We start from the raw sequence: 27946 nt of genomic DNA, 5'->3' as shown, positions 1-27946 counted from the left end.
AAATTGTGAAAGAAAAAAGGAGTGGAAAATTGAATGCAAAGAATTTGCATTGGAATCGCATTATTAAGATCGATCCTTCAAATCAATTTTAAATAGATATTCATTTTTTTTTATTATTACGATAGGAACACCTCATTCGAATCTGACCAGCAACCAAAAAATTTAATTATGAATAATGAGCCTTCAGGTAGAATTATTCACACATTGTCATTATTAACTTGTCTTGTGAATTATGAACATTATTAATGGTTTATTTCATGACTAGCGATTTTACCACTTGTTGTTTGCCTGGATTTCTTGTTCTTTTGAAAATCAACCCAAATGTAATAGATTTAGGGTAAAATAATGACGTATTGGTATGAAAGAAACACAATTTTTTATTCCTATTTATTGTATAAACGTAAGTTCATGCATTATACATACACATACATGTATAGTATACTCGACCTATACTTTAGGTCAAGTTCGCCATGTTTCTAGAATTTGAATTCCTTCTCTGGCGTTTTAATTAGTTTATAAATGATATAGAAGCAAAACCACAATCTTGTTTGTTTATGTAGATATAGAAAATAAATGTATATATAATTCATATATAATTTATATTAACTACCACACACTGAAACCATTTACATTGTTATTATAAAAGCATTTGCCGCCCTATGCTTTACTTTTTAAGTAATGAAAATTATCTCTAATATCTCTAATATTATATATTTCGCCTTTCACGAAATATTTTTATTTGATTTGATTCAATTTTATTTACACATTTCAATACAAACTATATACAAGCATATATCAAACATAATGATAACATAATGACAATCTGAGTATTTTTCCGAGTCAAATATAAATCATACTTAGGATTTTTTCTCTTAAAAAAAAGTTGAAAAATGTATACAACCTCAAAAATGAATAAATACATTACATGTATATCGTAAATATCGGATACCGCCATGTAAAGCTTGGAGATTGAAATTGATGGAAGCCTCGAACGATGTAAAATTTTTACCAACACGAGGGTGATTATGTGTCCAACCAATGTGGGGCAGGATTTATCCAATGCAAGAAGAATATTTTCCAGTAAATTAAATAAATAAGCAGCAATTAATTTGGAATGGGCAAAATTTTCATCATACTGGATAAATAAAGATGCCCAAAAGAAATGCCCAGTGTTGGATACATAATTACCCTCATTCCTCATGGAGCACATTCACCCAATATTTCTTAGAGTGATAGGGAAGAGAAAACCAGATTATACAATGCACAAATATACAATGCAAACAAATATATATTTACAGTATTGTTAAATAATGATTGGTGTGAGCATGCAAGATAAAAAAAAACATTAAAAACATATTTTTAAACTAGAAGTACCTTATTTTAGTTGGCAAGCATTATTTTGAACGAATCAATCACAGCCTCACAAGGTCGGATCTCGACAGGAACAGTGACCTTGCCTGGCCAAAACCCCATGAAAATAATCAACAAAAATATGAAAACGTCAACAAAACTTCGGAGGAAAACCTGCATTGCAATTTTTGTTGGTATAATTTCGTCAGTGCAGTAACAAACTTGGGTTTTATTCAAACTCTGGTTTATAAAATGTGGTTTAACTGTGCATAGCCACTTATGACTGGTATCTATAACAGTATGCAAGTTCAGTTTGTCAGCTCATTTAATACTCAAATCATTTAAAACTCACAGGACATTATTACCAAAATAGTTATCTTCATTATTATAACATGGGGAAAGGGTTAATAAAGATAGGTAACATAATAATGTTAATGCGATTGGGAGGTTTTTTTTTCCTTCCCATAACACATTGGATAAGTTAACTCAGACTTCAGAATACGGCCATAATTATTTTTAATGAAGTTCATATTCAAAGTATGGCACACGTATGCTGAACCATGTTGGAATTTTCAACATCATGTACCTTGGCACTTCTTGACCTACGCTGAATACCTCTCGCGTATTTCTTGGGTACAAATGGTGCTTTGCCCATCAGCCTTCTGGCGTCTGGTGCCGTCGTTGGTCGTGATTGGCTTATTCCACTGTCCACGTGGTCAGCTGCTGTTGGTGGGCGTGTAACTGCGTAATCCGCGTCCGGAAATTGAATGTGATAGGCAGCTTCATGTGGTCTCAAGAACCAGATAAGATCTGCATCTCCTACGCCCTCACCAACCGTATCACGCAGAGCAACAGGTGAAAACTGTGGAGATATACGCGAAAGAAGACAACAAATACAATGAAACCCCCAATTGCAGAAATAGGCCGAACTGGCATCAAATTTTAAATTACTTTATGTAAAGGCAACCTCAAGGTAATTATTTTTTTATCGAATTATATCAAATATCATAAAATTGCCCCCATCCCTGTACCTACATGTACGTTCTTGAGTACAATACATTTCATATCTACTCTAGATGTAAATTTCTACGGAAGTTTTTTAACCTCTTCAAGAAAAATGAATATTTGAAAAAAAAAATCGGTGAGGTTTTCACTGAAAGTTCTGTTGGGTAACTAACCCCTCCCCACCCACTGCGTACAACCATGACAAGACGTCTTACCTCCTTTTTATACCCAACCTTCTGAAAGAGTCTGTCAGCTTCTGCTAAAGCATTCTGTTGAAAATAGAAAGTAAACCAGAGAGGGTTAGAAAAAATAACATTTATTTCACTAGTGATATATGTAGGATTCGATCTTATATCATTCATGACAGACCGTAGCTTATTCATAATTGCCTTCATAAATAATCTTCAGTCTTCAGTATTCGATGAAATCGTTCTAAAATCAACTTCAAACCATTTATAATTCATGGTAATGCTATGGATTAGGAGTATGCTTTAGGAAATAAATTAATCACATTCAATTCATGGTATTACTGATTTACCATAGCTTTAGAAAAGCTTGATAGAAATGATGTTGTTTATGTTAATAATGTTTATGTAAATAAGAATTTTCATGTTGTCATTATTATCATGATCACTACTACAGCTATTGATTATTGTTAGAATTATCATTACACCTGTCTCAAACTTTGGTAAAGTGTTAATGACGAACTACATACGTATTGGAGTAGTAACCCTCTAATCTTTTTTTACCTGTAGATTTGTTGTGAAAATTTGAAAGTGGCTTTTTTTTTCGTCCAAAATATTGGATAAACTTTAACCAGCACGAGGGTAATTATGTGTCCAACCAATTTAGGGCAGTATTTACCAACGCGGGAAGCATAGGGTTAAAAAAAAATAAGCAGCAATTACTTTGAATGGGCAAAATTTTCACTGGATAAATAAAAATGCCCAATGTTGGTTGGACATATAATTACCCTCATGCATGGAGCATTTTTACTCAATACTTTTTTTGAGAAAGTGATTTGATTTGGTACCATAAGGTTACAGACAAAGATTGTATTATTAAACGTTCAATTCATTCTATGCTCGGAAAGAGGTATTTATATCCCTGGCTGCTATTATTTCAAGCTTTCAGCTTACGATAGCTGCCCTCTGCATTCAAATTTATTTGTTATTGTTTACATGAATTATGTCTATATCTATACGATTGTCACCTTTGTAATTTGATCATTTTGTACGTTTGATGTTATTTCATTGTTATAAATTTGTACTTATGATCTATTATTATTAATAAATGCAGAAATACCTGCTTAAAAAATATGAAAAGGTTAGGAATATACGACAACTTATCCGAAGGATTAACATTAATATACAGTGAACTTTGCGATTTGGCACTCAATAGGGTAAACTAAAGCATTAATATTGCTAAGGTATGACACTACTATCCAATAACATTTATCTGGGCGTTGCGGTGTGTAATCCATGCCACGTGAGGAAGTTCCAAATTGATGCAGAGGTTCGAGCTCCGGTCGCGTCTTTCGGATGGTGACGTTAAATGGCGGTCCAGACGTAAATAATCCTATCTGATTGACGTCTGAATGAAAACTTAAGTACACGCACGTACACACACACACACACGCACACACACTCACACACAAAAAAAATTATTAAGGTTTTTTACCTGGAATGCATCTGTTTGAAGGGTTTGTCTTCCATTAATGAAATGAGAAGGAGGGACAATAAAACTCCCTTGGCTGAATACAGCATCGTGAAGGCTCTCCGTGTGATGTGATATCGTACCGGACTCCTCGGCACCAACATACGTCCAACTACCACTCACAGGATCACAGGTGTACTGTAGGTGTAAGATCATAGTTAGTAGAATAAGGGTGCCATGGTTTACTAGTTTCCTAGATATCCTGGGGGCCGTTTCATAAAGCTGTTCGTAAGTTAAGAGCGACTTTAAGAACGACTGGTGATCCTTTCTTGTGGTATAAATGATATATTAATTGGCGATGGTTAACTTAACTTACGAACAGCTTTATGAAACGGCCCCCAGGATATCTAGGAAACTTAGATGGCGAAAGTATACTGTGTCAATTATTATTTCTCTTAATGATAATAATAACGGCATATTTACCCAGGGTATCCACTTCAGTTCCGAAAACTGTTCTCCCAGCGGGCCCTGCTATTATCATTACCCCGGCATTACCACGGCTACCTTGATCGGGTGCTCGAGCATTCGAGGAATTTCTTCCTAGCAGGTATCCATTTACCTCACCTGGGTCGGGTGCGGCACAAAGTGGATACATTTTTGCCGAAGGGAATTACGCCATGGCTGGGATTAGAACCCACGACCCTCTGTTTCAAAGTCTGGAGACTAAACCACTGGGCCACAACGCTCCCTCTCTTGATACTTAGGAACGAAGAATGAGGATAGAAACCTTTTTATCCGCCCACAGACCTGACAGAGAATGATGTCAAATTAAAATGTCTCCATTTCTCCCAATCATTCTTTTTTTACCTAAGTTTATGCACTTTAATTTTTTATCATTAGTCTATATCTTTTGTAAACCATCCTTTGAAATAAGAGGGTGGCAAGCAATCTAAATTTGATGCATTCAAATTATTTACAAGAGTTGACTGAATTCATCAAAAAATGATATTGGTGTAATCCATACTTAGATATAACTGTAAATGAATCAAAACTTTTAAGATCATTTATGATTCGTTTGATACCACTTTTCTTTTCACTTTTCACTGAGATATTAGAGTTTTGAGGAAGTGTGTGGAAATCTGTAAATGTTGATATAAAAATTGTCTAATTCTGTGGTGTTTCACATTTTGAAACAGTTATCACATAATATTTCGCCCAATTTCAAGAGATAATAACGCTTTAAGGCATATTTCGTCATGTATTTAATATCCACATAAGAAGTGGTATTATCTATTCTGAACCCGAATTACTTTTCAGTTTTCCATGAAATTGGCGGCATCACAAGTCGCCACCAAAGGCTACAGCGCACCTGGGCATTCTTGTGTACTTCTTTAGAAATCGAAGCTACATGAATTAATTTGCATTTCGTTGTCACTCAATATGAGTTTTACCCATAAATATTAACGAAGAGGTTATCTTCGTTGCAAATGGTACGATGAACGCTCAAGAATAGCGCGTCAAGTAATATTTCAAGCAATTACTCGTATTATAAAAAAAAAACTGCAAGTATATAGCATACAAGTAGAATTATAAATTAAGAAGGGTTGATGATTCATAGTCTACCAATAGTAATCTGTTTGCTAAACTGACCTGAGAGAGCATCTTCCATCCATGTTTGCCGATTGTATCAACCGCTTCAAGAACATATTCCACAACGTCTTCAGAAAAGAAATAGGGAAGGTTGAGACGTATAAACCCAGGCCTGCAGTGAAAATAAATCAATTTTATACGGCAACTTGAAGATAACTACTATTGTTAATATTCATTTTACTCATGTGTTATACCTGTTCTACTTATGTTCATATTCATACATCTTCTTCTTTTCTTGTTCTCTTTTCATCTTCTTCTTATCCTTCTTCAACTTCTACTCTAGACAGCCGAAATCCGTCTGTTTTGAGGAGTCATTAATTTGTTTGATTTTTCTGAATTATATATTACATTAACAATTTACCAAGATGGGAAATAAGCGAATTACACACTCGTTCCTCGTTCTCTTTGCCTCTCTCTCTCTCTCTCCCTCTCTTTCTAAGACTTGGACTGAAAACCAGATGAGGTTGTGAATCCACCCACCACTAAGTCAAAGAATTAATGATAAATGAGATTATACAGATCTATGAAACACTTACTTCACTACTCAAAAGTTTTATTCCACTTACTTCATAATTTCTAGCGGTGCTGTTGTTTTCTTGAGCCTCTCAATGAATTGTTTGGAACCCATCTTCTTCAACTCACTGTAGGTAAGAACGAGATGAAATCATTTTTAGAATTCCATTCAAGTGGTTATACACTAATAATAATCTAGCTTTACTGTAATGATTGGACTTGAGAGCTATGGGGGGTAGCCGACATTCTGTTGTTTGTGAATTTGGATTTATTCTTGCGTTTGAAAATTTATCCATAACATATTCGATCGGTGTTATAGATTATGATTGTGATCCCAAGCACAGTTTATGAAATCAAAATTAAAAACAATTAAATGCATGTTATAATAGATTAACTAACAATAAACTTATCATGAAAAATATACCTTTTAAACTTTTTAAGATAGGTTTGGGTGGCAATACTAACCTATCATCCTTTAAGAAATATACAAACTTAGCAGCAAGGTCCTCGTTGATGCCTAATAGATCCTGTTGTAAAGAAGAAAATGAAATAATTAAAATACATCCTGTAATGAAAATGACATATACTGGGGAAGTAAGTATTGTGTATGTTCTATAAATAAATACATTTGGCCATATTTGAAAAAATTCTTACATGATGTTTTCATGGTCTTCAAATCACCCCAGAATGAAAATTACATAAAAACGAGGAAATGAAGATCTGCGAGGATCTGTCCGAGTATTTATGATTAAATAAAGAGATAAGAGTCAATCAAAAGATATTACATTTTAAGAATGCGTATTCTATCCGTAATTACAAAGTGACCAAGCCAGGAATTCATTCATCGTAGGAGGCGAGTGCAGAAAAAAACACTTTTTTATAATGAATTGTTCTGAAACACCAAAAAATGGTTTCCAGTCGGGAGTAATTAACTAAACGTCGCCGGCAGATTAATAGACAAATCTAAAGGAATGATCGCGTGATTATCTAGGCAAAGAGTCTAGTCGTAAATCAATTTACATGTACTTCATACAGGTAATTCTAAAGGGAGCCAAGAAACCTCAATGTAATGTGTTTTTTTATTGAATTATAGCGATGTTATAGTTGATCCAACCCTCCCGTTCCTACGTTCCTGAGTAAATTTCATTTCATATCTACTCTAGATGTAGATTTCTACAGAAGATATTTCACCTATTTAATAAAAATGAATATTTGATTAGCATTAATTCTTTAAATTGGCAACACTGTTTATTACTGCATTTCCCATAGATTGTTTCTTCAGTTTAATTCATTAATATATTCGATTGTTATTTTCATCTAAAAACATAAACAAAGTGGGTTAGAAATCCGAGCCCGTTGAAATATTCTTCTTCTATAGTTATTAAAATTTTAAGTTCATTTACTCTCATCGAATTTTTGGAATAATGAGGGAATTTACCTGGGAATAAGGTCCTGCGCATGCGCATCCTCCTCTAGCCTGTATGCCGTAGAGGTCGTTGAGGAGGACAGCGATGAAGTTATGATGAAGCATCTTTCCAGTCTTTGGATGAATGATGAGGAAGGAGAATATTGGCAGTCGATCGGTCTTTGTGCTTCCAAGAAAGATGATGTTTCCATTTCTCTTCCATCTTGAGAAGGCAGTTCTAGACGAAAATGATATGAACGAATCCTGATGTGATCGCATTTATCATAAATGTCAGAGATAACGATTATGCATTTACAAGAAATGGTCTCAGAGATCTTTCATCCAATGACCCTGGCAAGAGTTAGTGACAAATGGCTTATGTTAAAGGAACTTAATAACTTAAAAATAAAAAAGAAATAAAAAACATTCGTAAACGGGTTCCACACTTATTATATTCCCAGGCACCACTCCCCCTGCCTGGATGCCATAAATACAAAAGTGAACATAAAAATGAAGTATGGTTGAGTTGAAATCTTATTATACTTTTGAAATTACATAATGAAAAAAAGTTTTAGTTCTTAGTGTTTTTTTTTTTAGATTGGAGAGCGAAGATTTACCATATTTTCACTACATGTTTTGCTCTCCAGTATTTGACATCACTGACCACGAAATCCTTTTGTAGTAGGAATAATATTTCTTGGCTTTCCAGCCAGGCTATGAATCTTTGTCATGAATCAAATGAAGTTAGTTACGACTTACGAAGTAAGTTCTCTTTCTCTTTCTCCTATGATGTCCGTCCCGATGCTGTTCTTTAATTTAAAGGTTAAACCTGCTCGAATGGACTCTACAATAGCTGGTGTTCCTCCTTCTTCACGATCTTCAATATTTTCAAGATAGTGGTGTGTGTCTCGTGTTACCTGCAACGTAACAATTGAGATTCTACTCAAAATCCAGTCGTTTAATACTTTCTTAATAGTGGTGTGCGTCTCAGGTAACCTGCAACTTAACAATTGTGACACTTTTGACATGTTTGAATATACAGTCCTTAATACTTTCAAGATAGTGGGGTCTCGTCAATCGAGTTAATACCTGTATCTTAACGGTGCTACTACTTTATAATGACTGTCTTTGATTTTTTTCAAGATGGTAATGCGTGTCTTATTTTACCTGTAATACAATTGCCTTGATACTATACTGAAAACCCACGGTGTTCAATATATTCATGATAGTGATGTATGCATCATGTTACGTTTAAATTAAAGCCATGAAGATAGCATCGCATGTGTCAGAATAACATTGCCATCATACAACTATAAAACAATGTTGCTTTGTTAAGCAAGTAAAACACGTCACAAATGTTGGTTTACGGATTTCCATGGTATTTTTCTTACATATAAAACCGTGCCACCGCCGACTGAATGAGGTACTGTATTGAGAAACAGCTTCTTCTTCGCGATTAGAATGCCTATGAAAATACAGAAAAAGAATATTTTAACAGTGTGATGTGACTCTTTTATGAAATTAAGAAACACGGGTACTGAATACTTTCGGTAGAGTTTAGTATGAAATCAAATCATTTTTTAATGTATTGCATTTGTTGCATACCTAAATTAACAAATTAAGTTAATAACAGTCATTTATTGATCAAAATATCTTCTTTCAGAATGACGAATTATAATTTTTTTAAATTTCTTTTTCGCTTTGTGCATTGATAAATGAAAACAAAGAGGTCTAATAAAAAATATAAAAAATGAAAATGTTTCATAATTCGATGGATTTATATAGGATGTTTGATTTTTACCTGGTGTGCCAACTCCACCAACAAACTTGTGAGGAGATAGATAGACAGCGTCTTTTCTGCAGTCTCCCGTGATCCTATTTTAGTAAAGATATTACATGATAGATTTACGAATCAATCATGATGAGAATGGTAAATAAATAAATTAATGACTCAATTAATCAATTATTAGCTGGGAAGCGAACCCCGGAATTTCACGGTGCAGTCCGGTGCCCTAGGCCGAGTGATTTCCTTTCCCGATACCGATACGAATTCTATCGAATATATATTGACATTAACTTAAAAATCAACATAAATGATTAGATCAAAGAAAATTAATTAATCAATTTAATGAATTTCTAACCTGAAAATATAAACATCTTGAGTTAGGACAGAAGAGGTAATCAAAGCCATTACTCACCCTGTGTTTGAAGGATTCATGTCAATCTTGAGATAAGGACCTGAAAGGATTAAATTCGAAAGAATGGTCATAAGTTTAGATTAATGAAATTTAGTTTTAAGTTTAAATGCTAAACCAAGATGAATACTAGATAGTCGAAGGAATTATCTATAACGCTGAAAGCGAACATCGACAAATGATCGTCATCTTAAAGGGGGGAGAATGGGTGTAAACAGAATTAAATTTTAGAAGAAATCCATACAGCAGGCCAGTAATGAGACAAAAGGGAGATTTTGAGAAGGATGAGGAAGCATGTGGGTGGGTGGGGTATGCGTGTTTGTGAGGGTGTCAGAGGATGTGTGGAAGTGTGTTAATGAGCGAGTGTAAATTTGGTGTAACTGTTGATGATTGATTTTGTACTATTTCTTTTCAATTTCCCCTTCTCTTGTGTCAATCTTATTTGCAGACTTCTTTCTTTTTCTGTACGGTACCCTTTGTAAAAATTAAATGTTCATGAACATAATTGTATATTATTTATGTTTGTTAATGTTTGTGTATGTGTGTGGGTGTTTTGGCTGTGTTTGTATGGGTTAGTACGTGGTTATGTATGTATATAAATATATATATATATAACGTAAAAGGATTAGGGAACAAAGATTTTTTAATCTTTCAATATTAATTTCATGTATTGTTAGGTTACATCATTAAGGGTCGGGGCTAAGCTCAGTCTTTTATGTACAAAATGTATTTTTTCAAGGTATTTCATTCAATCCTTATTTGCTTCAGGGGGGTCTGTAAATATTTTTGCATTTTCATGTTGATGTAAAATTTGGTTGTATTTATCATGAATTTATCTGAAAGAAATTTTTAATTAAAACCTGTTGAAAAAAGTGGGTGTGTGCCTAAGGGGTGCGTGAGTGTGGGTTTCTGTGTGGGAGCTTGTTGATTGATGTTTTAGGGTTAATGGCCTTAACCCAATCGATATCTACGATGATTGACGCAAAACTTGCATAAGCATTTGATATTATCAGCACGATTGAAAGGTCTACGAATAAGTGATTCGTAACGCAGTGGTTACTTTGGATAGCGTGATTTATTATTCTATATAAGAAATAACCGCAAGCCCGTAGGCTTATATTTGGATTAAACTTCAACATCTCTACCAACTTGTAATAAAATGAATGCGATCAAAATAATGATTGCTTACCAGCTGTAGCATAATCCCAAAATGATAAGGCGCCATATTTGTGCAAGAGCGCCACCACAGGATCAGTCTTGCAGATGATCCCTGTGACGTTAGATGCTGCTGAGAAACAACCAATCAGAAGCCGTCCTTTCCTTTGATGGGTCTATAAAAAAAAAAGATTGATATTATAATCTGTAATCGGAAGATTTTAATGGTTTTCGAAACATTGCCCCCCCCCCCTTATATATTATTTGTAAGATAATGGCATGTCGTACGTAGTATTACTGGGTGGTATTCTATAGTAGTTTCTGGTTTGAATATGCACCGGTCATCCCATGCTTGCTAATCATTTGAAGTTTAACTTGATAATCTTTCAGGAACGTTTCAGCGAGAGCTGAGTTTCACTGGGTAAACTGGGGCACCACCTCGGTCTAAAAATAAAAAAATAAGCAAATAATCTTTCATGAATTACAATAAGCCCCCAGGATGTTGTACGTCTTGGCCATTTTTGTCAATAACTTTATACTTGCTTTACATACAAAGAAAATATATATAGATATATTCTTGAAAAACGCAATCACATGAGTAACACATACAGTGAGTCTTTTCAGAAAGCAATCAGTGCAGTTTCATTGATTTTTTACCTAAATTCAAAATGAAACAACAAACAATTAAGGCACCCTGTAATATTTGCTTGCATTCCAAATTTGATGTAAAATTGCGATGGCGGTCTCCTCGTCTTAAGGTGGCGGTCTTCTGTATATATTATTTAGTCATTTTGTTTAATGAGTAAAACATTTTTCAAAAATATTTTATTGATCCAATGCTTATACTGTAACTATAATAAATTTGTTACATATTACATTTGTACATATTACCTTGTAAACGTATACCTGATAATTGAATGCAGAAATAAAAGCAATCAACCCAATCAATTAAAAAATACTATTAATTGCGTTTTTATACTTAAAAAACAAGCATAAGTTTTATCAAAGAGTTACCAGCACTTGGTTTGATCCTTATTTGAGTTTTTTTTAGTAATACAAAAACTCACTTTCAGTGATTCTTCCAGTAACTTCAAATTCACCATTCCATGCTCGTCATCACGAATTCGTACGATCTGCATGCAAACATATAGGGGTAAACATTCATGTGTTTCAGTTCTGTTTCAGAATCGCTTTTAGCCATCTGACCTTTAAAAAGATAAAATGCTTCTTGGTCTATATACTTTTCATTTGGTGTCAAATAAATCCTAATACGTTTATTAACAGTTTTGGTCTAATTTGCCCCCTACAACTATTTGCATTTTTTTTGCTCTAGTTTTCAGTTAGGTATTTAGGTTGTACCAATTTTGTATGATATCCACGTCTCTAATACAGGCTGGGGAGCGAAGTTGTCAAATCTGACATCTTTGATAGATTTTGATTGGCTGAGAGGCAATGTTACTATGGTAACTGTCGGATTTGTCGGATAAAACGTCCGACAAATCCTTTCATGAAATGCTCCCCTGGTCTATCATGTCTATATAAAGAGATAAATCATTTCTGAACCAATTTTGCATATCGAAAAGTGCGAAAAAACAAGTAAATTAATGGAAATCAGACCTTTGATGTGTATAAGAATGAATTAGAGTGAGCTAAAGTGAATATATTTTTTGTTTAAAACAAGTGCACACCTAGTTACCAAGAATGCGTATAACATTTTCATTTATTTGAAAGCCTGGATAAAAGAGCATTATCGATTAAATGCCTTGCTCACGGGTATAGGTACCGCGGCCGGGAATCAAACCCCGAACTTTCCATGTATAGTCAGGCGCCTTAGACCACTCGGCCACGGCACCTCGTGATGATTGAACCAAGTGATGGTTGGACCAATTGGCAATTGGACTAATTTAATAGTAGACCAAGTAGCTTTATCCATTATGGTGTTTGATAATCTGATTATAAGGCCAACGTTATTTTGTATTGCATGGTAGCTCAGTGGTAGTGCGCCCGCCTCATAAACGGAAGGTCGGGGGTTCTTTCCCCGGCGGATTTATACCAAAGACTTCTAAAATGGGACCTTCCGCCTCCTTGCTATAGGCGCTCATCATTTATATCATATTATTATGGAGGGCTATTTCCTAACTGAAGTGGTTACCCTTCGTAAAGAAAAAAAATATTATTATTACCATCACCATTATTATTAATTAATTAATTAATTAGCAGAATTATGGGCAGAGAGCTAGGGGGCATCATAATAATTCAAGTTCTGAATACTATACATCTCTATATTTGGAACAAGGCTTTTAAAGAAAGTGGGTTTTGACAATGTTGTTCACTGCGGACGGTGCGTTGCTATGTAAATTGGTTCACGGTGAAAATTGCAAAGTTTGCAACGAAAGTCGCGAACTTCACGACTGATATTGTGTGATTGACCGTACTCTAGATCCACCAAACCTTCTACTTAAGCGTATTCTTCCTCACTGCTCATCATATCTTTCCACTTTTAACAATTCCTCCTCCTCGTCACCCTATAGCCGCTCTCCTTTTCTTTCCACTAAAGTATAGTCTTCTGTCTTCTCCTCCTCATTCCTCCAAAACTCCACTTCTTATATTTTTCTTCACCCTCCTTCCCACCCCCCCCCCCTCTCCTCTTCCGTATTCTTCTCGTCATCTTTGTCTTTATTCCTAGTTTTCTTATTCTTCACTTCTCCCTCCCCTCTTTTCGACCTCTCTTCAGACCTATAATATTCACCTTGGCACCAGATTCCTTCCAAGGTAGAATGTTGGAGTGATGTTCGTAAGGCCCAATAAACACTACCTGCAAATCAAATGCGAAGAGATGGAAAAATCGCAATCAGTGTACAAATAAATCATAGACTATCTTAACATACCAATTTGTGTATTGAGTTGTTTGGATTGGAAATAGTACATGACGTGTGTAGGACAACTCATGGGCTTTTGGGTCCATTGCTCCCAAATAAAATGTCACTTTTTTGGGGGGGATAATAATTTTAATATATTTTCAAAGCATGATTTCAACTGAGTCCCATTTAATATCTTGCTTATGACCTCCCTATGCGCCAAAGTCATTACAGAGTCAACCATTATCAAAATGATTGATTGATTGTTCGGCTCTCTCGCTTCGCCATTTCTCAATCGTTTTGAAACAATGCAACATACCCACATCTCATCCTATACTCGATAACTTATATGGACCTCATTACAAAATGTATTATTAAGCTATTTTGAGATGCGTACATGCAGCAAGAACGAGGCCCAGGGCAGTCCGGGCGGGGGGGGGTCATATGTATTGATGTACACACGCGTGACCATATTATTTCCAAACACCCCCTAAATGAGTTTTTCTCTGTGTGCGAAATAAACGGGCTTCATTTACACATTTTTGCCCCTAAACAAGTTGTCGCCAGAATATGACCCCTAAAAAATTTTTGTCTACTTACTATAACAATAAGCTTAAATCCGGGGCCCGTTCCCAGGGTCGTTGTGTACAATCGGGAAGAACCGGAACACTTCAGAAACGAGGAGGAAAAAGCCCAGGGAAAAAACCTTGCAGAAAAACCTACCTTAAACACGTTTGGCTAGTCTTTAAAAAAGCTTTTAGGGAAAAACGTACCCTAAATATGTTAGACCCCACGATTGGCCATTGACCAGTCTTTCAAAACTACTTTTTTTTTTAAATCGGTGTTTTTTTATACGAGTGCACGCGTCCAAAACTGGAAAAACACCCCTTTAAACGCGTTTTTGGTCACGCATGTGTACAGCGACTTACGCAGGACCCCCAAGAAAAATCTTGGGAGTGCTTCACTTCGGTACCCCTAGCACCACCGCTTCCCAGGGCCATGGCCTAGGGAAATTTGAAAGGTGCTGGCAAGGCGAAAGATTGGTAAGTTAAAAAGGGGTTTTATATACATAGAAGAGCAACCAAACTCTTTCCCATACGTTTCTGTTTCCTCGTCATTTTTTTTTTTCATTTGTCTCTTCATCCCTTTCATATTCACCTAAACATCCATAGGGTTGCCCCCTGTGGCGCAGCGCCCTAGATGCACATGATATTGTCAAACACGTTAACATGAATAATTATTGTCATTATTCAAGGTAATATTTGCCAAAATATTAGATCCAGATCATTAGACTTGAAAAAATTGGACCATTCTTTGTGCGTGTAACATCCGAAAATCTCTCTGCATTTCACCGAGTCGTTCAATAATACATTTTGACATTCACTGTCACGCTACCTTTTATGAACATTGATTCTATAAACCACTCTTTACCCACACCCCGCCCTCCCCATGACCCCAGCCCTCGGCCCTCCTTCTTATAATCCAACCAACCATTAATTTATTTTCATTCCTTACAACGGCCGAAATCAACATCCTTCACTATGTTCACCTCGTAAATAACATTATCAGTCTAAGAATGGCAAAATCCCCGGAGTGAAACAGTCCCCCCAAAATAATAATGATCACACTAACCAAAAATCAATAAAGGCGAGGCGACAGGGGGTAGCTGAATATGGGTCACCAAACTACGAACATAGATTCCACCACTGGTGTCGATCGGTGACGTCATACTACTCAAGGTGGCGGGATGACAAAATTTCCCTTAAACGATAGATTCACATCTTAAATCGACACCCATGGATTCACCCTCAGTCATGTCAGTATTGTTATGCAAATCTATCCCAACGGTGTTCTGAAATGAACTCTCTTTCGTACTTTTACCAGCTTCAAGGTGGTGAACCCTCCCAAATCCAATTGAAACGGTTGATGACCACAACACTCCCATCATTATTATCAGAGCAGTTTACTGATGGTAATAATTATACTACTTTAGTGTAACCAAAACACTCATTACAAATGTCATGGATATTTTTATTCAAAAATAGGGGGACTTACCGCCTTTTTTGCTCTTTCACCTGTAAGCATAAGGGCGGAGACCAATTTATTGACAGCCCCAGTGGTCCCGCTACCAGTAAAGATGAGCGCATCATCATCCGTGGCGTTCACACACTTCTTGATGATGTCCCTACCAAAAAAAGATGTAGTTCCTAGAATAATATTCACTTGTAAATTACAACAAATAAATATTTCTATCACCCTGGTAATTTTTGAGAATCATACAGCTAGTTTTCATACTGAAATAACTAAATCCTTAAAAATTGCCAGGATGCATGGGGGATTAGAGTCAATTCCTAAATCGTTAACATTTCGTCCTTCTGTTAGGGTGGCTTGGTACATCGACCCAAATTGCTCTATCCCATATTTGATGTAGAGTGCTGAAGTACGAGAACTCAACGAACTATCCCCAACAACGCTTAAGGCACTGACATTCAAAATATACTAATGTGTGTGATGGTGATATAATGACTAACAGTACTAATTTAGGGCACAGTCCACGACTTGCTCAAGGATCTCTTGTTTGGAACCATTTTTTTTACGCCATAAGATTAGTTTACTGTATTCACATGAGTATAAGAATAGGCCTACAACAATAAAATATATTTGGTGGATGAAATATATAATTACTTCTCAAACTTCCAGCATAATGAATAAAATCACATGCCCCGCCCATCCACCTTCCTGACCCCTTGCCTACCTTGCTTCTTTTCTGAATCGTGTGGTTTGTCTTGCCATGATACCAGTAGTAGTGTGGGTATTGGCATAAAGTGGTTGAACGTGTTTCGTGATATAATCTTCTAGAAACGAAAGAGGTCTGAAGTGAAAAAGAACATGAAATCAAGCTTACATTGAATGTCTGTGAAAGATAACTTTCTGAAATTAAAACAAAAAAGAACGACAAATATTAGTGCAATGCGCTTATACAGTTGAAATGTATTTTTATCATAATGCATATCTTTTAAAATTGTTCTCCCAGGGGCTTGAATGAGCATTCATAGATCATTACATTAAGTTACTTTACGAATGGCGAGATTGTGTACAGTTGGATTAAAGTCCATCATTGTGGCAATACAATGGATGTTAAACAGTCAAAATCTGCATGAATATTTCATGTTTACCACATGAATGAAAAGTAATGATAAAATAGAAATCATTCTTACCTGCCCGAGGCAGTGTAATCACAATACACAACTGTCAGGGTAAGAAAAAAAGAATATGAAATTATATTTCGTGGCTTTAAACCACACTATAGTTAACTATGAAATAGACCAAACACATTTACATAACGCCCCCTGAGTTTCCAAAGATGCCAAGTGTCAGACACTTTTTGATACCCGGCCCCATTGATGTCCCTATTTGGTCCTGTGAAAAATTGGTTTAAAATTATATTTTAGCCCATCTTCCAGGCCACGGGTAGAATAAAATGAAGTTTATTAGAAAACGGCATTGCAATCGTTTCGAATTATTTTTAATTAGATTGAACTTCACTATGATTTCATTTATAAATAACCCCTCTTTTTACCAATACGCTCTTTCCATTGTCATTCTTGTGAGCTATATGAACACCGAACAAAACATTCATTATTATAATGTTATGGATTCACCTTGCTTGTGACAAAGGTAATACGACATTCAATATTGATATTTTGATCACATATCTCTGACATTTTGGGGGTTATTTGAAAAGCGATCAATCATTTTGAAATAGGAAATTGGAGTATCATCAACGTTGATAACACATTTCATTGGGATCGGAACAAATGCGATTTCAGAGAAAATGTGACAAAGAACTGGCTTTGTGCACTAATTGGTATTGGCGCGCAGACATTTTGGTCTCAATATCTGAAGATGACGTCACAGAAGTACATTCACCTATAAACCTCTGCAGAGTGGATTCGGTGTGTGAGTGGGTTTGCTGTGCGTGTGTGCATGAGGTACTGCTGTCCGAATCGACTTTAACATGGGGGGTGCGCATAATATTGATCCAATTCGGTATGATTTTGGCAACACCTTTTTGGTGGCGGTTTTAGCTTTTTACCTGGAAAAAATAACTCGAAAAAATGTCCCACCCACCCCCGCCCCCGCGATGAAGTTATGCAAATAGGGATTGTGTGAAAATGAGTGAATGGATGACGTCTCTCACTCAGTTTTCTTGCGTTTTATCAAATTAAATAAGAAATATTCATGGTTTATAATATGATTTGTCTTGCATTAAAAAAGAATGAAATGAGCATTTTAAAAGTCTCAAACATAAACATACAATTGCAATTAAAATATTCATTTACAGTTATGCAAAATCTAGATGGTATGTAAACGGGAGAACGAATGAAATCACACAGAAAATTGTTTCTAAAAATAATGAATATCAATGCATTGATAAAACTATTCATGATAGTTTCTTGAAAAGTTCATAGAGTTTCAAAACACAAACAATGAAAAAACTAGAAATATGTAGATTAAAACATTACAAAAATGTTCAAAAAATAGTTGAGAAGACTTGAGAAGACAGTCTGTTTGTCTCGTATTTAAATGACATGGCAAAAATATCAGGGTTTTCTTTTTATTTTATGGATAAAAGAATAGTCCTAACCCTACCAATGCATCATCATCTTTATTTAAAAAAAAAATCTCCTTATTTGGCACACTCTTTTTTACAAACTTTCCAAATCACTTAGGTTATCATGGTTTAGTAAGGCCTGTGGTAGAGAGAAATGCACAATACTGCCTTCGAGAAATCAGCCATAAGTATCGTAAAATTTGAACCATCTTTAAAGATATTTCAATCAGAAATCGCTCTACTGAAATCCGTTCCAGTTGCCTATTCATGTTCCTCTTCCTAGTATTATGATCATAGTGAACCACTTGCAGCTAGCAAGGACAAAGTAGGAAAGCTGTACAGAAAAATGTTGTCATTATTACTAGTAGAATACTAAGAAAGCACTAGAATTGAAATTAAAAAAAAATCAGTCGACGAATATCTTTCGATTGCTACCCAATGACAATGTCGCAGTTTGAGAATGTACTTCAAATGCTGTTTGATTGTAACCAACTTCAATTCACCTCTAATTCTGAGCATGTTTGTTTTCTCACGGATATGCACTTTGGATGTTGCAAATATTTACGATTTAAAGCATACCCGAGCAGGGATATGTGCACAGAGTTAACATTCATAAATTTGATTTCAACAAATTTATGGGCATAAGTTTGGAACCGGAAATGCACTAAAATATAGTTTGGAGGCACATTGAACATGACTTGTTGGATATTCAAAGAAATTACAAGGACACTTCTGATTCTAAAAGCAATCTGAATTCATTATGAATACTTTTCGAGTTCATGCCTATTTTGTAGGCCTACAATTGACGTTTTAAGATTGAGGTCAAGATGGCGGGACGGTATATTGGAACGCACTACCACGCTAATGCATTTCAATCACGTGATACGTGTTCAGATATTGATACATATGGTATATATGGCAAACGATGAATTATTTCCCCAGAATTAGTCCTAACTCCATTTTTAACATCAACCTGACACCGGTGGGCTTTTTTTGGTAATCGATACGAATTCCTAATCGATAAACCGGGCTGATGTGAAAGGAGGTAAGCCAATTTCAAAACAATGTTGATCAATAACTTCCACTTTACCGTGAAATGCTTGATCCGACACCAATTTTTATTCGATTGTAGGAAAATCATGTGTAAAGGCGGAAAAAACCACAGCGACTCCCAATAGAAAACATTTCAAGAGTTTAATCGATGAAAGACACCCCACCGGGTTATTGACACAGCGAATTGGATAACAGAGGATTTCCATTTCTTCTTATCTTTGAAGAAGCTAAAAATGGCTTTTAAATGAAATCAAGAGGGGAACTTAAAGAAAAGGTGTAAGTCCCTTTGGGTTAATCTCACAACAAAAGAATACCAGACGGGGTTGAATTTAGACATCAAACCTGTCAAATCGAAATGTCGATTTGATTTGAGCAAGGCGCAACCATTGTGAACTGGAGCAGAAAAGTTAAGTAAATGGGGGTCAATCTCTATCCAGGCTCTGTCCTCTAATTCTATCGTGGTACTTGATCACCCCCCCCCCTCAGTTGGCCCAAAAAAAGAACAGGGGAGGAAATTATTGTATATTACATTATTTTTCATTATATTATTTCATATATTAAATGTATCATGTTATTTAACAAATATTTATTTCATAACTTTATAAAATATGATTTGCTTAGGGCCTTTGTGATCAACACTCCTGGTGCTCACATAGTCTGTTTAATGAGATAAATAATATTGTTCAAGGGGATCATAATACACCAAATATACATCTTCGTCTTTTGAGCTGTTATCATTTTATGTAGTGTCGTATGCTTCTGTTTCATGACTACTAATAGTAATTACCCTTGAATATGAAACATTTTGCTTACGTTTGCATTAGTGGATTGCTGAGATCTATCTGCTCCTGATAAATTCCTAAAAAACGGTCCTTGAAATTTCCCTTTTTCTGGTCTGAATATCAAAAACTTTCAGCTCGCGCTTAGCGCTTGCATCTTTTTGGTTAATGAAATACATATGGTCTCAATGAATTCCTATAAAAAAAAACTTAGAATGCCACTCTTCAGGTCTGAATATCAAAACTTTTCAGCTCGCGCTTCGCGCTCACAATATTTGTTTAGTGAGATACGTATCATATTCATAAAAACAATTACTACAAAAAGTACTTTACATGTGTTTTTGTGTACTTCTTTATAAAAAAACACGCGCTTGTACTCGCATTAGACAACTATGGTGACATGTTCTTCATGAATTTCTTTCAAAAAATAGTCCTTAAAATGTCCGTTTGGGGGTCAGTATATACAAAATTTCAGCTCGCGCTTCGCGCTCGCATTGTGTAGTGAGACAGGAACGTATCATGATTATAAAGAATTGCTTACCATGTCCTTTTTTTAAGGTCTAAACATCGAAATTTTTCAGCCCGCGCTTCGCGCTCGCATTATTTGATCATTGAGATACATATATCCTTTTAATGTCGTGACCCATGGTACTCAACTGACCCCCACCCCCCCCCCCCCCAGTTTCCAATATAGACATAACCCAAAATATTAACCCCAGACCCATGATAAAGGGAGTGAGAAATATTCAAAGCTTAAGCACGTTGCTCACTGAATAAGTCGTTTCGTAGTTCCATTCTGTGTATGATCAGAAGATTGGTCATTGGTACAAAAGTGACACGGTGGTTTCATATTTTATGAGATAAGCAATAACTTTAATGATGTCTTGATTATTCATATATTCTTTTGAATTGTGTTTTCATTAGATCTTTAAAAAAAAGTACGTCCACCAGCGACTGGTGACCAAGTACATTGTTATAACAACTTGCCGATGCAAGTAGAAATGCAACAAATACCTTCGGAGGGCGTTCATTATTTGTGTGCTATTCTAGTCACATTGGCTATTCAATTTCTTAATTCTGCTTACATCATATTTTGCTTTGAAATCTACCTATCATAATGAAAGAAATGAAAGGTCATTTGATCAAAATTTGCCCATGAAGTAACTACGGTAGGAACTCACTATAAGTTTGAGTATGTTTGTCTGAAATGGATTTGCGTCTTTTTTTACTCTTTCTTCTATTTCTTCTTCTCTTTATTCTTCTTCTCGTTCTCCTTCATCTCCTCCTCTTTCGCCTTATCATTCCTTTTCTTCATCTTCTAATTCTCTCTACTTTCTTCATTTTTTTCTCTTTTACTCCTCCCCCTTCTACTCATTATCCTTCTCTGTCTTATAATACTTCTTCTGGCGTGTTTCTCTTTTTCCATCTGTCTTTCATTGTTTAGTTTCATGATTCTACAATCTCCTGATATATTCATTATAGAAAAGTCAATTACAATACGAATTACAAAAATGCTAAAGGCATCTTGACTTACTTTGTCTTTCACCGAATGGTCCTGCTGCCCACGTATCTCTTCCAACCACGTGGTCCTCCACATATTTCAGCAGTGATTTTCTTTCCTCATAGTCGACTTCGTGCACGCTTTCACTCCCGGAGCTCACGCCAGAGTCCGAGGCGCCCACGCTACGTTGTCCAAACGATCTCCTCTTCACTCGTCGATCACGATCCACGGAGCGGGGTTCGGACTTTGTACCATCGATTGCCTCATCGAGATCGCGAAGGAGCTCATCAGCGGCCCCGATGTGGATCTCAACATCAGTTATTGTCTTATTAGACATAGTGTTCTTTTCCTTCCTATAATGTTCTATAAACCGATTTTTGTATTCCTTTCCAACGACAGCAATTTATGATTTCAATGACGATTATACTGGTGATCCATGTACTTCATTTAAAATCGATTGCATCGAAAAGCTGATAGGAAAAGAGGAATTGTTCAACATCAATTACACCCTCATGGGGTGCAACAACATCAACTACAACAGGTTCATGAAACAAAAATAATTTTCACACAAAAAACAAAATATCTATTCCTGGAGCAAATTTCCTTGTCAATAATCACGATAATAGTTTCTAAAAATCTTTATTTGATTTCGAGTCTAAATGCAGAAGGAAAAAAAGGGATGAATGGTAGGTCTATCTAAAATGAACATCTTATTTGATGCACTGTTAGTAAGCAATCTTCATGTTTTTTGCGTGTTGTCGCGGAGTTTTTTTATTAAGTATTTGCAATGAGCCCAATGAAAATGCAAGATAAAGGAAATCCGGTTTTAAATTCTTTGAAGAACAGAATATTCAAATTGTTCGTTGAAAAATGAGACACAATTTCAACAAAATGTAAGCATCATCTTATGGCTAATATTGTTTCTTTATCATTCTGGAGATTATTACCCCAATGAATGATAATGCAGTTTAGTTTTTGTTTTTCTTCTCCACCTAAGATCAACAAATATCTCACAGAACAAGTTTGGTCGGATATGATTAGATTACTCAGACTTCAAGAATAAAACAAATAACTAAATAACAAAGGGCATGCTTTGATTGATATGTAAACATATATATTCAAGGAAGTACGTTTCGTTTCTGACAATAAAAAACAACAAAAATTGATATTGAAGATCTAACCCGGATTTTGTGATCATTCTAGTGCTAAGTATGACTTTGTTTTATCTTTCAAAGGGAGGTGTCATCCTCATTATCGCACAGTAAATTTCATGCCATGGACTCAGTTATTTGCTTTAACGGTCTTATTATAAACATATAGACCATTTCATGTGGCAGATGAGAATATCAGTATAAAATATTTATTGTATTCATTAGTAGTTTTATTTATACAGGATGGCATTGTCAGTTTCAAAACTGCTTTCCACAATGGGCCTGTCATAAAATACAATTTGTTATAATTAATATAATTGAATCAGTAATATTTACATAATCAATAGCACAAATGAAATATCAATTTATATACATATCTATGTAAAATATGGAACCCAAAAGAATTGAAAAAAGTGAACAAACACAAAAACTATACATTAAAATCTAAAAAATGAATCAATTAGTTTCAAAATAAACGAAACCCCCAAAAACAAACCCAATAAACGATTTTTTAAAAAGGTAAACAAATCATATGAAGTTCGTCCTAATCAAATAATCAAAATAAAATTAATATCATACTATCACACATTTTTGTTATACCAGACTTTAAAATGACAATTTTCCTCATATATAATCAAATACAATTTTCACCTGAAAAATAATCCATCCTCATTACTGAACGTCTCTGGGGAATCATAGAATCCTCAAGGGATGACAGAATTTTCCCCATGGTATCTTATTTGGCGAGGAATATGGCCGATACCGATTTAAATATGCATTTTCATTTTACGACGGTCGGGTTTTCATTTAAAAATAAAACTCTTCTCATTTTTGTAACTGGTTTTACTTCCAAACAAAGACTCCCAGTGGATTTTTTTCAAATAAATCCAACTCCTCCACAGGTGTGGAGTCTTATACCCAATTCAGGGGTATAGGGGTTTACTTTTTAAATGTTACCTATATTAGGGGTAGTTGGGATCTCTTCACATACATCTAAAGTGACATTAAGCCGTCTAAGTGGGGACTCCATCCATAACGAGCTTAGGCTCTCAATGGGAAGGGTCTAGGAGTTATATCAGATGTTACTTACAAGTGTCAGTGTTTGCTATTATTTACATGTAAATGTACTTATTCAAATTAACCTGAAGTTGAGATGGTTTTGGCTGTTTATCATTTTGTTTTGTTTAATTAATGTATTTATTTATCAATTCATTTATTCGTTTTATTCAAACAGGGAATAGCCCTGCAGTAATCAAAGTAATTTTTACCAGGGAGAATTGCTATCGTTTTTTTAAATGAATTGATAGCTGTATCTTATACGTCAGACAAGAAGATATAAACAATTACCGTCGACAAATATAAGTCTATAGTGCAGTTGATCACTCTATATTAATTTTATTCTCAATGATAAAGGATTTGATAGTATTAGGTGAACTTTTTATAAAATCGAATATGTCGCACGTAATGTCTAAAAGTACTTCTTTCATAACAAGAAAATTATTTATTTCTGTCATGCATTCATTAACACTGACCACCGTTTTTATGGTTTATTTCCAATTCGTCTAATGCCAATTCGTCAAATTGCCAACTCATCTACTATCATTTGGTCTACCATCAGTTCGTCCACTCACCACATCTTCTGTTTTCATTTAGTGTAATGCCATTCTGTCTAATAACCAGTTGGTCTAATAGCCATTTAGTCCATTTACCATTTGGTCTAATTGGACTAAGTGTTAAATTGAGCAAATTGAATGAAAAGAAGATGGGTATTAGGCCAACTGGTTATTAGACGAAATGGTCATAGACGAATTGGTGATTAGACGAAGTGATTATTGGACAAAATGGATGTTAGACCAAAATGTTGATGGACGGAATGGCATTAGATTAAATGCAGGTAGACCATGTGGTAAGTGTACGAGTTGGCATTAAGCGAATTGGCAATTTACCATTTTTATATGGTATACTGAGCCTACGATCCAAAGATGTCATCCAACATAAAACTTGTATAACTTAAAATAGTTTCTCGTAATTCGGGATTTAATGTTGTCCCACTCCCAATTGACTTATTCTCCACTAAATATTTTTGATAGTCCTAACATACTTATCACTTATCATTTCATTTCTCTTAATTTCATTCGAATGTTTTTATATAATTTATTTGATTTCATTTCATCTACTGTTTTTTTATTTTTTTATCCGTTATCAATGCATATTTGGGATGTTTCTTTAAGCGACGGAAAGAAGACAAAAAAATTCTTTTGCATAGGCTACAGTATTAATTCTTGTCAACAAAAAATTTTCATCCAAAATACATTTCAACTGTTATTTGGTCGATCTGCAGGTACAAATAAAAAAATGATTTAATTCAATTTAATTCAAATTATTTGCCAAAATAAAACAATCACGAATTTATAAAGTAAAAAAATACATATGATTGAGCCAGGACCTCTGAAAAAGCATCCTGTGCTTATTTTGATTAACGAAGATGAAATGAAATGTAATCAAGTATTTAAAATGTGAATTTTGTTAATTTATCTTTGATGTCGAATTTGGCGCTCGTTCGGAGAGCCATGCATCCTCCATTTTGCAACTATCTTTATGGAACATCATTCGATCTGATCAAATAATAACCAACATTTCCAGAGAGCTTCTAAGACATTCAAAATGATGATGGCAGGAATAAATGATGTAACCCAAAATAGTCTCTCCATTCTATAATAGATCCATACAATCAATAAGATGTGCATTATATATACTTGACTGGGTAATCATAAACAAACTACCGTAGAATGGGACAATATGTAAACAATAAGCCCTAAACATTGATGTTATCTCGTTGACAAATCGAATGTAAATTACTGAATCTCTTATCCGTAATATCGAGCCATCTAAGATGTGAATTTAGTTACTTCAAACAGATCGATTTTTAAATTATCATCGATCTTCTAGTACAAACTATATCGTTTATATCGAAAGACAGGCATTGTATAAAGTTGATGGAGGTAGGCTTGTTGATAAATAGATTACTCTTTGTTGGGAAACATTTTCTATTTAATCGATACTAAGAGAAAGAGACTACCTTTCACGGTATAAGACGCATGTTTGCCCTCATATTGATTACATAACAGAGCTTTTAAACGAAAGGGGGTTATTGGTTATTGGAGTTATGTTGTGATCACAATTTTTTTTATTCTGTGAATATTCGATGTAATGTTTCGTTTTGATGCATATCATATATTTTCAATTTTGTGATCTTTGAAAAAAAATCCATAGAATATTTGGTAAACTCATTTTTAACATCGTACTATCAAACTTCTGTTTCAAAATCAATTATTCATAAAACAACACTATAATCCGGGACTTAACGGATAAGGTCTATGTCCGATATCATTATTTTGATTGATTTGGCTCCCTCCCCCAAGGCCGTACGCAGATTTTTTTTCTTGGTGGGCAGGACGCGTAAAAAAAAAGAAATTCGAAAGCGAGGAGCGAAGCGACCGAGCTTGTTAATGGTACGCTTTTTCATTTTTTTTATAAGTGAAATTAAATGATTTTTTTTCTCTTTTGGAGACTTTGTGAAAATTTTTAATAAAATGTTCTTCGAATTTTCTGGGGGGGGGGGCAACTTCTCTGGCCCTGCTGGGGACGGCCATGGGCCCCCTATTATCTTTAATAAGCAATACAGTTTTATCTATAAAGGAATGTTCTTTTTTTTTAATAAATATTTTTTTCTTTATGATTTATTTTTTTAATTCATTCATCATCACACATGCTTAGTTTATGCACTTATTCATTAAATTCTTTGCTTTCTTATTTGTATTTCTTACATAAAGTTATCTAACATGTTAAGTTTTTGCATTCGTTCTTTTAAGTCCGTTTTTGGTTTCCAATCGTCCATTTTTCATGCATCTGCCTTTTAAACAAAATGTACAAATTTATTAACCAAACAATAAATAAATAAATGCTTATTTCCTGGATGAGCTTCTTCAAAACAGCTTTTAGGAATTGCAACTAAAATTTCTGTATTTTTAGACACGACTCTTACTTTAGCCCCCCCCCCCTCCACACACACAGACCGATGAAACTTTGTATTTACAAAATGAAATATTATCTTAGATGTAAAATTAGGTTATTAGCATCCGTTATCGTTGCACTAGAATCACGACAATGGCATGTTATATTATTTCATTTAATACAAGGGAATTGAATACCCAGACCAGAGCTAACAGTAAACTAACACCAAACAACTGTTCGTGTTTCGATTCTTTTTCTTTGATATAAAATTCAACATCGTTTGCGGGTGAAAAATATCACGAAATATTAAATAAAAAAGAAAACTTAACAATGAATCTTTGAAAACTAGTACTCCAAATGATGAGGGCATACAAATACATATTTCTCAAACTGGGGAAATACGTTGTTGTCTCTTTGACCTAAACAATTTTATAATACTATCTATGCTACCTTTTGAAAGAAACATGGCTCAAGCTATTCAATAAATATAATTCTTATAATATAATCACGAATAATGATGAGAAAGAATGAACAATTTACTTGTTAAACTTTCTATACTTAAAGTTGATGCATACCAGAATGTCGTCAATAAAAAAAACTGCATTTATATGATTATCTTTCAAAGAATATTTCATACTTACTTATCTCTTTCTGTGCCATTTCAATTTGGGATTATTTTCACTGAAGCAGGTCCAAAAACAATACTACCATTGTTACAAGAGAACGTCTCGTATTGGCAATCGAATTGTTTCCATTTGCGAGAATGAGTTTTTCATTTACCTTTTATGAATAGCCATGGAGCCCTCTGAAGCGCACTTCCACCCATCTGAACATGTCAGTGATGCCTTTCATTGGTTCAATATTTCAGGCCTGGGCGGGGCAAAGCGTCGTTAAGAGAGTCATCAAAGAAATAAAGGTAGCGTTTCAACCTTATGTCGGTATCAGGGGCTTAGCTACGGGGGCCGGGACACGCGCCCCCTGAGATTTGGTGTGCCCCCAGGTGCCCCGGAGCAAAAAAAAGAAGGGGGGAGAAAGAAAAAAAGGAA

At 34.9% G+C, this 27946-nt stretch overlaps 1 protein-coding gene across 1 annotated transcript; it reads right to left on the bottom strand.

Annotated features, from left to right (window-relative positions):
- Positions 1-67: 67 nt before the first annotated feature.
- LOC121411177 (probable cysteine desulfurase) lies at positions 68-27682 on the bottom strand. The gene is made up of 19 exons (XM_041603740.1): positions 27542-27682; positions 21769-22205; positions 17006-17036; positions 16543-16659; positions 15843-15972; positions 13679-13744; positions 11997-12062; positions 10964-11105; positions 9778-9817; positions 9381-9454; positions 8971-9044; positions 8339-8496; positions 7613-7817; positions 6640-6701; positions 6228-6302; positions 5662-5773; positions 4036-4209; positions 2571-2624; positions 68-2212 (listed from the first exon to the last, which is right to left on the bottom strand). The coding sequence occupies exons 2-19, from the start codon at positions 22070-22072 to the stop codon at positions 1883-1885; spliced, it is 2214 nt and encodes a 737-aa protein (XP_041459674.1). The 5' UTR covers positions 22073-22205; positions 27542-27682; the 3' UTR covers positions 68-1882.
- Between the last annotated feature and the right edge of the window lie 264 nt (positions 27683-27946).

The sequence above is a fragment of the Lytechinus variegatus genome, chromosome 3 (assembly GCF_018143015.1).
Source record: "Lytechinus variegatus isolate NC3 chromosome 3, Lvar_3.0, whole genome shotgun sequence".
Classification (NCBI taxonomy): Eukaryota; Metazoa; Echinodermata; class Echinoidea; order Temnopleuroida; family Toxopneustidae; genus Lytechinus; species Lytechinus variegatus.
The sequence above is the reverse complement of the archived record's forward strand: the minus strand, read 5'-3'. Positions and strand labels throughout refer to the sequence as shown.